The sequence below is a fragment of the Helobdella robusta genome, assembly GCF_000326865.2.
Source record: "Helobdella robusta unplaced genomic scaffold HELROscaffold_5, whole genome shotgun sequence".
Taxonomy (NCBI): Eukaryota; Metazoa; Annelida; class Clitellata; order Rhynchobdellida; family Glossiphoniidae; genus Helobdella; species Helobdella robusta.
This window is the reverse complement of record NW_008705254.1, coordinates 5,179,123-5,193,018: the sequence shown is the minus strand read 5'-3', so window position 1 is coordinate 5,193,018 and position 13,896 is coordinate 5,179,123. Positions and strand designations below refer to the sequence as shown.

Here is a 13,896-nt window from a genome sequence, read left to right as displayed (position 1 = left end):
ACTAACTAACTTTGTGCATCATAGCAAAGAGTGTTCATGATAATAGTTTCGAAACGGTCGTTTGCCTCATGCTTATCTTATAATGCGAAAAGGAGAAATATAATATATTTTGAAGTTGTTTTATTTTTCAAAGAAAGCAAACGCCAATTTTATTTTTTGATATGTTGTTAAGCTATAAAAGCACTATATAAACAAATTTTAAAAATTAAAAAACGTTTGGTTCTTCATAGTTAAAAATGGCGCCAAACAAAAGAAGTTTTTCATTTTTTTGACATTTTGAGCTCCGATAGCTCCAAAAATTCAATACAGATTTTAACGAAATTTTGTGATTTATTTATGACTATAAGGTACTTCTAAAATAACAAAAAATATTTATTTATTTTGCGATAGATTTTGAGCTACGCTGTTTTGAAATCGGTGAAATTTTCAAAAAATTCATTTTTTTCTAGATTTTTTGTTCAAAATTTCTTTTGATTCGAAACAATAACATTTATTTTTTTTGTTATTACATTGTTTCACTGATATGCACAAAAAATTTCATCAAGATATGTTGGCTAGTTCAAGAGATATAGCGTTCTACATAGGTACAAGTTTTGAAAAAAATCGCTCAAAAATTTGGGGATGCTGTCACAAAAATCTTCATAACTTGAAAAATAATTGAAATTTTTTTATAAAAATTTTATTTTGTCGATGAAATACATTGAGGTACTTACTGTTCAAATTTTAAAAAAATCGGAGATGGTCGGGCGTGGACTTTTTTTTAAATGGTTCAAGTTGACGGAGAATGACCCACGTTCATTTATTTTTATTTAATTGTTTACTTTTATTTATTTATTATTTTAATATTATATAGAGCTAATATTATATAGAGTTAATGTTATATAGAGCTAATGTTATATAGAGCTAATTTAAATATTATGTAGAGCTAATATTATATAGAGCTAATTAATTTAAATTTTATATAGAGTTAATATTAAATAGAGCTAATTTAAGTATTATATTAAGCTAATATTATATAGAGCTAATGTTACATAGAGCTAATTAATTTACATATTATATAGAGCTAATATTATATAGAGCTAATTTAAATTTTATAAAAGAAAATAAAATTCTAAATAATATGAAACCCTCATATACATATATATATATATATATATATATATATGTGTGTGTGTGTGTGTGTGTGTGTGTGTGTATATATATATATATATATATATATCACAATATTACTAATAAGGTAAGATCACAAGTACAAACTAAGGTAAAATCACGTTCAAATGTTTAAAAGCAGAGTTTGTCCAAAAAACATCAAATAAATGATAAAACATTAAAATGAAAACAAATAAATGAAAACATGAAAACAAATAAATAAAAACATTAAATGAAACATTAAAAACCGGTGAAAATTAAATGTAAATTAATTTAGGCGATATTATACACCTATCAAAACATATATGAATTTCGTTCTACAACTTTATATTTTTAGCTGACATTATATAACCCATACGCACACACACACACACACACACACCACATTACATTACATTAATATTTGTTAGGTAAGTTGGATAGGGTAATATTAATTATAGATAGGAAACATAGAACATTAATGTAGTTGAGTAGGTAAGCAGTGTATGTTTTATTACACGCATTAGCGTATTTATTACACACAGCACATACAATTGCACCGGTGAATACATACACGCATTACGTTTGTTGAGCGTAATTTTAATTTCATTACACATTCTAATTTATTATTACTAAGGTTGAGAGTAATATAATTTTATAGGTAGATAAGGGCAATAATGTAATTCTAGGAACAATCTTGTAATGTAAATTAAATAAACGTCATAAGTCAATGTAATTCTAGGAACAATCTTGTAATGTAAATTAAATAAACGTCATAAGTGTACCAATAGGTAAGTTAATTATATTAAGTTTTACAATATTATTACTAAGTTGGAGCCCAAGGAATTATGTAGGTGGTAGGTCGGGTGCCTAATGGCGTATGAATTGGGTTCTTGAGTTTTGTAATTTTATGTAAGCTTGGGATAATTGTAAAGAGTAGGTAAGTTAAGGGTGCGTTACAGTGGGATGGCCCTGAATTTCGACATCCGGTGCATAGGTGATTAGGATGATCGATCAGTGGGGTAGACTCGGCAAGGATACATCCCACCTATCTCTTTTGCGTTCTAAACTCCTACTTTAGGCACTGATAAGTTTGAATGAAGAGGTCTGAAAACTGTAACTTGCCAACACACACACGACGCATGTACACACTTTAAGGTGTCGTAAGTCAGGTAATTTAATAAGTAGGCTAGTAGAGTTTTAAACTCCTTCATGAACGGCTGCCTTGACGTGGCGAGGGAGCTTCTCACTAAATGCCCTTCACGAGAGGCGCTTTTTAATTTCTTTAATTTAGAAAGTTTTGTAATTATTTAAACGTGCACACATACACAAACATACAAACACATACTTAAATAACTTGAAATGTTTTATAGTTGAAAATCAATTGCTCATTATATGGCATTGTAAGTATATGATATGGACGTTTTACGATTGAAACAAAATTTGTTGATTTTTTAGTTGTGCTAAATATTGAAATTAAAACTTTAAGTGTTACAAATAGTAGTTCATACAAATGTAACGTCGATCGACATTATATGGCTATCATATCTTTTTTACAGAAACGCAGCGCTATGGTTTGGTTCACTTTTAAATGAACTTTCAAATGACCCTAGTGCTTCAACCTTAACATATCAACACAAATTTTTTCTGCTCGGTGCGCTCTAAAAATGGCTTCAAAATCACTTTTATTCGCAAGGACATTGTTGAGAAACTTTCAAAAAGTACATAAAAATTAGTCATTAAACTAAATTTTTGTCTAAAATTGAACGTCATTAAATTATTTTTGAAATTTTTGATTTTAATTAAAGGTTGATGTGCCGTTGTCTGTCAGGTTCTTGAGCACTTCCAATGTTTTGCGATCTGATGATAAAGTTTGTTTTTAATATTTATAATGAACATCGTGATTATTTTATTGTGAATGGTTTTATTTTATAAGTTCTATATGATGTTACTAAGTCTCAAGTTTCTTATTTTTGATCTAAGAAATGTCTAATTTTTAATTTTTACAAACAATGCTACACTGACTACAGAAAGTACCTAAGAAGGTTTGGGAATTAGGAAAGTTGAACCACGTAGCCATAGCAGTGCCTGACATTGACAAGGCTTCAAACATGTACAAAAATATTTTAGGGGCCAAAGTCAGTGAGAAACATGTAAGTGTGCCGATCTACCTCTATTGCTCATAACATTCATTAATGTTTTATTTTTACTTTTACTTCATTTTTTTATATTTCCAACTTTTTTTTCTAACTGGAAGGAACAACCTGAACACGGTGTCTACACAGTTTTCGTTCAGCTTGGGGACACCAAGATTGAGGTAATTACATATTCAAGAACCTAAATTTATTTAAAATGTGTCAGCTAGTTGTACAACTCATCAACAATTTTACTTATTGCACTAAAATTAAGTAAAAAAGATATAAAAAAAATAAATGAAAATATTTTTGTTTCCAATCCAGTTGTTGTACCCACTCGGAGAGAAGAGTCCTATCCAGGGATTCCTGGATAAGAATCCTTCAGGAGGATTGCACCACATCTGCCTCGAGGTAAGGATTCATATGGTTTCCTTTCAGTGTTCAAATTATATTTTTATGTCTTTGTTAATATTTTCAAATAAGTAATTTATAATTTTTTAAAACTTAAAGTTTAACCAATATTTTTTAAAAAATCATATGATGTAAATTTATTTGGGCCAAAATTTGATAAATTTTATTTTGATACATTTCTATTTTTTTTTATATAAAAACAGGTAAGCAACATTGAGGAGGCCATGAAGGATGTAAGGAGCTACAAAATTAGGACGCTGGGTGACAAAGCAAAAATTGGAGCCCATGGAAAGCCCGTCATTTTCCTACATCCAAAAGACTGCAACGGCACACTCATTGAATTAGAGCAATTTTAACTTTGTGTTTCATTTCATTTTTTACCATTCGCGCGAAAAATTTTGAGTATTTAGACTTTTTAGTAATTTATTTTCATTTTTTTGACTTTACGTTTATTTGAATTTTGTTGAATTGGGTTGATTTTTAAACGCCTGTTACTCGAAGTTATTTTTTGATTATTAATTTTGTGACTTCTTATCATGTTTAACACGCGGCAGATGCTCCAGGGTTTTGAACTTGCAATCTTACTGAAGATAATTTTTCTTTGTTTTAAAAGAATTCAAAAAATTCTTTGTTTTCGTTCATTGTTCTTATTAATATGCCCGTATAAGTTCGTTTAACGTTTAATTCAAGAAGTTGAGCGAAGACAAAATAGCGAACAATATTTTTCAGCAAAGAACTTTATAGAATGACGTCAGTTAAAAAGCTTTGTTACGTTCGATAATAATCCATCAACAACGCCAAGAATAAAAACAGAAAATTTTAATAACATTCTCCATATTATAAGATATAGGTCGAAATATAATTTATTTTAAAGTTAAATAGGTAATAAAACTTAAAACTGTTATCGACGTTAACCAAATTCGAATCATCAAAATCTTAACTTTAAATTTCTGACCCGCCGAGGATTAATGAAAATCTGTTGAAACGTTTGTTAGCTAAATCTGGGTCCAAAAACTGACTGTGGTATTTAAAATTTCATCGAATCGCGAAATTGCTGAGTAGTTTATCATCACTCAAAATGGCCTCAAAGGAGCAGGACAGAGGAGAGGAGTGCTGAAGAAGAGTAGGGCGATCATTCAAGGTCACAATACATCTCCAATGAACACCTCTTGCAAACGCACGTCGAACAGAGCGTTTAGCGAGCCGTCCATTAACAAATCTCCACCAACTTTTGAGATCCTATTCAATAACGAGCAAACAAGTAAACCTCGTCAAAACGGCCCAACGCAACTGAGAAGACGTCCAACTTTGAACATATGAAAATGTCCAAGAGAACTCACCAGCGACAGAGAGTATCAATTGATCTGGAATCTATGTTCTACAGAAATGGCTATCGACTCGGTGAAAAAATTGGGACTGGTTCTTTTGCTATTGTTAGAAAGGCTCTCAACTCGGCTACGGGAAAGCCTATGGCCGTCAAAATAATTGATCATAATCTCGCTACTAAGGAAGTCCAAGAAAAGTTTCTACCCAGAGAATTGGAAATCATAAGTACACTGAAACATCCCAACATAATAGAGGTCGAAAAAATCGTCAGGTTTGGTCCGTATACGTGCGTTATAATGGAGCAAGCGAAAGAAGGAGACCTGCTGGAATTTATCTTGAAAAAAGGTTGCATGGCAGAACCACCTGCCAAAAAAATTATTAACGGTATTGTAAAGGCCTTACAATATTGCCATTCAAACAATATCGCACACAGAGACCTCAAATGCGAAAATATACTACTGGGTGATCACGGAGATCCTAAATTATCAGATTTCGGTTTTGCAAGATGTGTAACAGATCCGATCAATAAAAAGAGATTACTGAGTCGTACGTTTTGCGGTAGTGCAGCTTATGTACCTCCAGAAGTGCTGAGAGGAACCCCGTACAATCCGATGATGTCGGACGTCTGGAGTCTCGGGGTCATATTTTTCATCGTCGTCACTGGCCTCATGCCATTCGACGATTCCAATCTCCCTAAAATGGTTGAAAGTCAAATTAAAAAGAAGTGGACCTTTCCGAAAAACTGCAAGGATAGACTATCATCCGAGTGCCAACATCTCATTAGAAAGATGCTGGAGCCAGACATCATGTTACGAGTAACGATAAATCAATTAGCCAATAATGAATGGTTAAAATCAGACACAACCGTAGACAAGTCAACGTGAACTATTTGATCGTAATATTTTACATTTAATAACATTTATTTATACATACTCGATATATAAACACAGACACTCACATGTAACGCATGCATTCATATGTTCACTTCCCTGGAAACATTTTTTGTAAGTATAAAAAATGCACATAACAGAGGATGCTATTACGTTCTAAAGCATTTAGCGATTACTATCCAAGAAAAGTGTTCTCTATTATCGTATTGAATTCGTCAGAGTTTACAATTTTTAACAATTCTTGCAAAATCCCCATTTAACAACTTTTTGATGCAACGAAAATAAGAATAAAATGATTTTAATATTTGATATGTCTTTTTTCATGCTAAAAATGTTAATTGATAGGAAGAAAAGCGTTTCTGAGAAATTTCTTAAAAATAAGAATTTATTTCGAGAAATAATCTTGATATTTAGAAAGATTTATACCATTTCTACCTATCAAATATAGTTAAAATGGACAATAACAACATCAATATCACTATTTTTACTATACTATACTAAAGCCACGATACCGCTAAGCAATCAGAGTACTATATAATATCAAATTAATGAAATTTTTGTTATAAAACTATGTAAAAAATGAAAAACCGACATACATGCAACCTTGTTCTCTATACCTATATTTAATTATTCTAGTTATTCCAGCAAATAACTAAATAAATCTTAAATAAATAACGAACTAATCATTCAATTAAACAATTAATTATGAATAAAAATTAATTCTTTCAATAATAATGGTATAATAAAAACCCAAGAAAAATATTTAAAATAATTAAGGTTCACAAAATGTTTCACGCCTTTTAATGGGATTTTTAACATTAGTTCCGGTTGCTGTCTTTTTTTTGTTTAATAATGAAATAGGGCCTCAGAGATATGATATTATTTTGAGATGAATTTAATTAAATTTTTTAATTTAAATAATTAATTCCTTAAAATCTATTATTTAGGATATTTATTTCATTTATTTAAAACATAATTTCGTAACCCAACTCCCTAATCTGTATTTATTTATTTAATTTTTAATTAATAAGTGGAAGTGATTTTTAATTAAAATAAAAATTAATGTTGAAATTAAAAAAACTGTATGCTTTTTGTTTACAATGTTGGTTTTTTTTATTTAATTAATAAATTTTTATATTATTTTGAAAGAGATTTTCATAATATTAGAACTGATGTTAACTTGGATTGGGGATTTTTGGGTTTAGTCTTCTTTTGTTGGATAATTAAATTCAATAATTTCATCCACTCACATTCTCCATTTTTAATTTTAATTATCTTACCAAATATTTCTCCCCAGTTCGTTCTTCATTTCATTCTTGAGTAGAAGACTGTTGCCTGTTCAGTTCACTAATTGATTGATTAGGATTGGTGTATGGCCGCCACAACAGCTGGCTACCGGAAAGATTTTGAGGCATTTGATGAAGTTAGGTTCCAAAAAACACCGAGACAGATGCCTGAAAGAACAAATCAGGGTTTGTCTAACAGTCGAAGTAGTGGGTCCAATAGCTCGGGCATCATGATGGTTGGCCCTAATTTTAGAGTTGGTAGAAAAATAGGCAGTGGTAATTTTGGGGAGCTGAGATTAGGTTAGTTGGTTTAAACATTAAAAAGAGTTGATTAATTCAATTTTTAAATCAAATTTAAGAATTACCTCAAAATTTACATAATTTTTACCTAATTTTGTTGATCACATTATTTCCTCAATGACAAGTAGATTGAATTCTATTTTATTGATATTTCACTAATTACAGGGAAGAATTTATACACAAATGAACATGTTGCCATAAAACTTGTAAGAATTTCTGGCAAATTTTTATTAAATCAAGTTTATTCTCATTTAGAATAAATACTCATTCAACATGCCAATTAGTTTTTTTTACCCTCTTAGCTATTCACTCATTTTGATTGTCAAATCAATTTACAATAACATTCTAGCTTATTAATTAATTATATATTTATATTTATTTACAAATATGTTATAATTTACCTATAATTATCATTATATAATAATTATAATTAGTAACTATAATAATGAATAATTACTCCAGGAACCAATGAAAACACGGGCCCCACAGCTTCATCTCGAATACAGATTTTATAAAATGCTGGGACAAACAGGTTTTTGAAACATTTACTTATTTATATTGTCATTACTGGCTAAGGTGTCATACTCTGCTGTTGTAGTGTCTGGGTTCGACTGCAAAGAGATTCCCACCTATAACATGCAAACTGTGCGTGTGTGATGCATTGAGTCACATGTATTTATATATCTTACATACACATAAGGAAGAATTGTAAAAAGTGAAATAAAATGAAATTAAAAGTATTCTGTTGCAGCTTGTAATGCACTTCTGTTTTTGAGATATTTTTTTTATAAAGTTGATGTAACTAATCGTTTGTGAAGAAATTTTTTGCTGTTTCCTGGATTAACTGGGCAGTATATTCATGTATTATGTAATATTAGTTTAAAATTTCATACTGACTTGAATCTACTGATATAAATCATTTATGTCAAATGAGGAATCATTTAGTTAACAGAATGAATAATTTTGAAATTATGCCTGAAATGAGATTTATATACTAACAATAAATAAATTTACATTTTAAAGATGATTTTTTTACGTCAGAGGGCATTCCAATAATATATTACTTTGGTCCTTGTTCCAAGTACAATGCCATCGTCCTTGAACTTCTTGGCTCAACACTCGAAGACCTCTTCGACCTCTGCGAGAGAAAATTTTCTGTAAAAACTGTCTGCATGATCGCCTATCAGCTGGTTAGTGGGGCCCAGGTTAGGTAGATGCATAAGAAATGTATTTTGGTTTGATTAAATTGATATTTAGTGGATTGGTGCTGTTTCTTGTTAGATTGAATGGGGATGGTTATGTTATATGTAACCAGATGATGATTAGTAATGTGATGTGATGTTTTTTGGGAATGGTTATGTTTACTGATAAGTTTAAGAATAGGTGTGTTGCTTCTTGTTTCTTTATTCTTGTCATCCATGTGAGTTCTGTTTTATTGTTCTAATGTTTATTTCATATGCACTTGTCCAAGTAGAAATTGATTCAAAGTTATTTGTCAGTAGGTTTTCTTTTAATTTCATTTTTGTTTTCCAATTGTGAAATTTTTGTTCAAGTTTAAAAAATATTCACTGAGCGTTAATAATGTTCATCATTTTCTTTGCTCCCTTTAATCTGCATGCCCTAGAACGTGAACAGTTTTTTAATATTTTGTGTATGACTATAACCATGAATGAACCTGACCTTTTCATCTGCTCATTTATCACTGATGTGGTTTTTCTTGTTTTAATCATCAGCCCATTCATCATTATCATTAGCATAATTATTATTTCTCATCTTAATTCTCTTCATCGTCATCTTCACCATCACTATTGCTTCAGTTGTGGTTGTTTCCATCATCAGCTTGTCATTTTATCATTTCCCATCTTGCTCCATTTCATTGTCACATCAACACATCACCATTGAAGATAACTCGGATGGAGTACGTTCATTCGAAGCACCTCATCTTCCGAGATGTCAAACCAGAGAACTTCCTAATAGGTCGGCACTCGACGAAGAAGGACAAGATCATCCACATCATCGACTTTGGCCTGGCCAAGGAATTCATCGACCCCACAACGCGCAAGCACATTCCATATAGGGAGCACAAAAATCTTACAGGGACCGCACGGTACATGAGCATCAATACACATCTTGGAAAAGGTCTTGCTTTATCTTTTTTCTTTTAAGATTTTTTTTTAATTATTATTAATTTAAATATTAGACATTTAGGTATTAATGGCTTCCTACATTTATTTCTATAGATCAAATAACAAATTCTTATTTTTCTCTATACAAAACAGAACAAAGTCGACGGGACGATTTAGAATCTTTGGGTCACATGTTCATGTACTTCCTACGGGGCAGTCTACCGTGGCAGGGCCTCAAGGCAGACACCATAAAGGAAAGGTACCAGAAGATCGGGGATACCAAGAGGGACACACCTGTCGAAGTTCTCTGCTCCGGATATCCAGGTTTGTGGGGTGTACTTTTATTACCTGCTGAATTAAGACTGTTACCAAAATATGTGCTTGAAAAAAAGTACTAAACGTAAATCACTCAAGTTACTCAATCATATGACTTTACATTTTGCAGAAGAATTTGCGACATACCTTCGATATACTCGGCAGTTGGACTTTTTTGAGGCTCCAAACTATGAATACATGAGGAACCTCTTTGCTGATCTCATGACATCTAGTGGTTGGACCATGGATTGGCACTTTGACTGGGAAAGCAGATTTAACGTTAGTTGCTTCTCTATACAAATACCTACATATACAAATACCTGCATATACAAATATCTACGTATACAAATACCTACATATACCAATACTTACATATACAAATACCTACATATACAAACACCCACCTACTTGGAAATATAAAACTTTATAAAAACAATTGGTTCTCTATCATTGTTATCAGATTTTTTTTCAAAGATGTTATTAAATGTTTTTTTTTCCAAATTACTTTTTTGTCCTTCACACACTGCTGATGCACAAATTTGAATAATGCATTTTTATCTTATTCAAACACTATGTACTTTTAATATGAATTTGCACTTTTATCACAGTCTAACACTCACTCGCACACACGCACCCATACACAAGCACGCACGAAACCAAAGACAAACATTGAAGACCTGTTTACAAATTTCACACACACACACATGCTTATGCATGCATTTTGCTACATAGCAACATACAGTTTGAAGTGTTTATTTGTTTGTTTGACTGTTTGTATGTCTGCCTATTTTTCAGTTATACTGTCTTCTTGTATGTATGTATGTATGTGTGTGTGTCGGTGTGTGTATGTGCATTCTGTTTATTTGTATCAATGTTCATTTATATGACCAAGTTTTTGTATATTTATATGCGATTTTGCTCTTTGTATAAAAGATGTTTGCTTGTTGTATATATTTTTTGTATACACGTTTGTTTATTTTGTTTAATTATTATTTTGTTTAATTATTTTGTATGTTGTGTTTATACATCATACAAATATGTATTATTTGTTTGTTATGTTTATGTTTATATACCAGACGTTTGTGCAAACGTATGCATGTTGTATGTACACCAACGAAGTTTGAACATGTTTTGCATATGTTATGTGTGTGTGTGAGTGTGTGTGCGTGCGTGTGTGTGTATGTATTTGCATATGTACATGTATAAGTATAGGTACGTTATGTGCATGAAATAGTGTTTTTGCAAGCATGTACATGTTGAATTTGTTAGTTGAGATTCTTATTTCCCTAACCTTTTGTTTATAAATCACCTTGTGTTTTGTTTGTTTTCTGCTTGTTTTCACAATTTGTTCACAGTAGTTAATTCTCACATTTTTTTCCATTATTTTTTCAATTTCCTCAAGTGTGTGCGGTGTTGATTTAACTGAAAAGATATCGTTACCCATTCAATTCTTCTTTTGCTTTTTTTTTTTTATAATTTTTTACCGCTATAACTAAGATGCAACATTGTTATTTTTGGATGTTTGGTTGGTTGTTTGTTTGTTTGTCTGTTTGTTTGTTTGACTGTTCGTTCGTTCGTTTGTCTGTTTGTTTTTTTTTGACTGCCTGTTTGTTTGTCTGTCTGTCTGTTTGTTCGTTTGTCTGTCTGTTTGTTTGTTTGTTTGTCTGTTTGTTTGTTTCACTGTTTGTTTGTTTGTTTGCTTGCTGTTGCTTTTCACTTTTATTTCAAACTAATTGGCCATTATTTCCTCTGTAATCAAACCAATTAGTGCTTAGTTACTGTTGTAATCACCGTCATCATTTTATTATTATTTTTGTGTCTGTTGCGTTATTATTATTATTATGGTTATTATTGATATTTTCGTTTATGCTAATGATAAGGGTGATAACGGCGCTGATAGTTATGATGATAAGGCTGATTTATATAATGTCTGATTGTGGAATTGAAATGATGACGTGGGCGACGATGATGACGATGACGATCTAAAAATGATGTGAATGTTATTAGCTATGGTTGATATTTGCAGTTTGTCATCTCCATAATCATTGCTTGGTTTCTAAATTGGTTTCATCATCATCGCTATTATCACTATATTATCATCTACATCATCATCGTCGTCACCATCATCACCACCACCACCTTCATCATCGTCATCATCACAGACCGCTGCGTCAAAATCAACCATGAGCACTCCAAAGCAGCATGAAGAAAAACCGGAAAAAGTATGTATTTTTCCCGCGCTCCTCGTTATGTTAATTTATGTTAATCAGCCGGGCCTCATAATAATTTTAATATTCATTCAATCAATTCGAATTTAATATTAATTAGCTTGTCTCAATTAGCCAGCTTATCATCATATGTGTGTGAAGAATTTAGGATTGCCTATGTAATTAATACTACCCACCTCTAGAATATTAAACAATATGTGATCACTGCAAATAATGATGCAAGTGTTATGTGCGTAGGAACGTGTGCGTGTGTGTGTGTCAGTACGTGTGTGTTTATCTGTGCGTGTGTGTGTGCTGTGTGTATAATAGTTCATCAAGTTGTATAGTAGTAAGTAATAAAATGTTTTATTACTTCACTGACAAGTGATTCTTAAATAACCTAACTAATAATACTACTACATTACTAATCTTATCAAAATACAATATTAACATCTTATTGTGTCATCATGTTATGATTATTATAGTTCATGTTTCATTTGGTGATGGTTATGTTGTGTGCGGGCGTGTGTATGCGTGCGTGTGTTTGTACGTGCGTGCGTGCATGTGTGTGTGTTAATGCTATCATCATCGTCGTCGTCGTCATCACAATGATGATGATGATTATTATAATTAACATTGTATGTAATTATCTTCTTCAGTATAGTCATCATTGCTTATATTTCTATTAATGATACTGTTTAATTAAGTTCTTGGAGTATTATAGTAGTGTAGGTAATAATGATAATTTATGTTAATTTATGCTAATTAATATTAATAATTTACGCTAATGTTACAGCCATCTGTTAACATAACAAGTGGCAACGGCGGCCTGCATACCAACCCCATCTTATCTAACATCAACAACAACAGTAACAACAACAACTATAGCAACATTAATAACAACAACAACAACAATAATAATAATAATAATAATATCATACAAGATACAAATATTATTGATACAAATAGTGGAGATACAAAGTGAGTTGATTGTATCTTTTTTAAATTTTTTTGTGGTGTATGTTTGTGTACATCTATGTGGTGGTGTCTGTGTATGTGCACGTGTGTGTGTGTGCACGTGTGTGTGTCTGTCTGTGTGTGTGTACTGCATGAGTGTGATATTCTGTGGTACTATGTTTATATTATGTTTGGAGTATTTGTTGGTGTTATACTGTTACAATAAGGTTATGGTTTTAATGTTAATAACAGTGTTATTTGTTGTGGTTATACTTGTTATTGTCATATTAATGTCATTTCGTTGATAAATATGTTATTTTTTCCTTTATTTTCATCAAAAGGTGTTGTTTCTTTAAGAAGCGTAAGAGTAGAAGATAACCACGACGCCGATGACATCAACAACGACAACAACAACAACACATCAACACGATGAAAACAACACACGCAAACGAACAAACGACGCACTACAAACAAACATTTTGAAAACATCAATCATACTTTTTTTTATACTCAATGACATCAGGGATGTCAAAAAAACTGCACTGACGACATCATATACAATCCTAACAATAGCAACAACAATGATGATGTACGTTGGTTGGTGTGTGAGTGTATGCGTGTACGTGCGTGAATACACATACGTATTTTATTTGACAAACACGCAACAACACCAACAAACAACAACACCAACAAACAACAACGAACAACAACAACAAACAACAACACCAATAAACAACAACACCAACCGACAACAACAATAACTGATATGCATTAACCGATCAGACTGTTGTTTGTTTGGCGAACCTATATCGTAC

General features: G+C 31.4%; 4 protein-coding genes across 4 annotated transcripts in view; 3 read left to right on the top strand and 1 right to left on the bottom strand.

The window, feature by feature from the left end:
- HELRODRAFT_163669 (hypothetical protein) overlaps positions 1–38 on the bottom strand; it is a gene marked incomplete at both ends in the record, with an annotated part of 2,868 nt that extends 2,830 nt beyond the window's left edge. The window contains one exon of the mRNA XM_009027483.1: positions 11–38. Coding sequence (XP_009025731.1) covers positions 11–38 — 28 coding nt within the window. The remainder of the gene's footprint in view (positions 1–10) is intronic.
- A 2,757-nt stretch (positions 39–2,795) lies between these two features.
- Positions 2,796–4,030, top strand: HELRODRAFT_163668 (hypothetical protein; the record flags this gene model as incomplete). Its single annotated transcript, XM_009027482.1, has 6 exons — positions 2,796–2,849; positions 2,937–2,999; positions 3,159–3,281; positions 3,386–3,445; positions 3,588–3,674; positions 3,878–4,030. The coding sequence occupies 6 exons, from the start codon at positions 2,796–2,798 to the stop codon at positions 4,028–4,030; spliced, it is 540 nt and encodes a 179-aa protein (XP_009025730.1).
- A 1,017-nt stretch (positions 4,031–5,047) lies between these two features.
- On the top strand, positions 5,048–5,884 carry HELRODRAFT_68509 (hypothetical protein; the record flags this gene model as incomplete). The annotated part of the gene is made up of 1 exon (XM_009026996.1): positions 5,048–5,884. The coding sequence occupies one exon, from the start codon at positions 5,048–5,050 to the stop codon at positions 5,882–5,884; it is 837 nt and encodes a 278-aa protein (XP_009025244.1).
- Positions 5,885–7,340: 1,456 nt separating this feature from the next.
- Positions 7,341–10,337, top strand: HELRODRAFT_67628 (hypothetical protein; the record flags this gene model as incomplete). The annotated part of the gene is made up of 7 exons (XM_009026866.1): positions 7,341–7,476; positions 7,642–7,682; positions 7,939–8,008; positions 8,500–8,666; positions 9,381–9,615; positions 9,756–9,926; positions 10,048–10,337. 7 exons carry the CDS (start codon positions 7,341–7,343, stop codon positions 10,335–10,337), a joined length of 1,110 nt encoding a protein of 369 aa, XP_009025114.1.
- Positions 10,338–13,896: the final 3,559 nt, after the last annotated feature.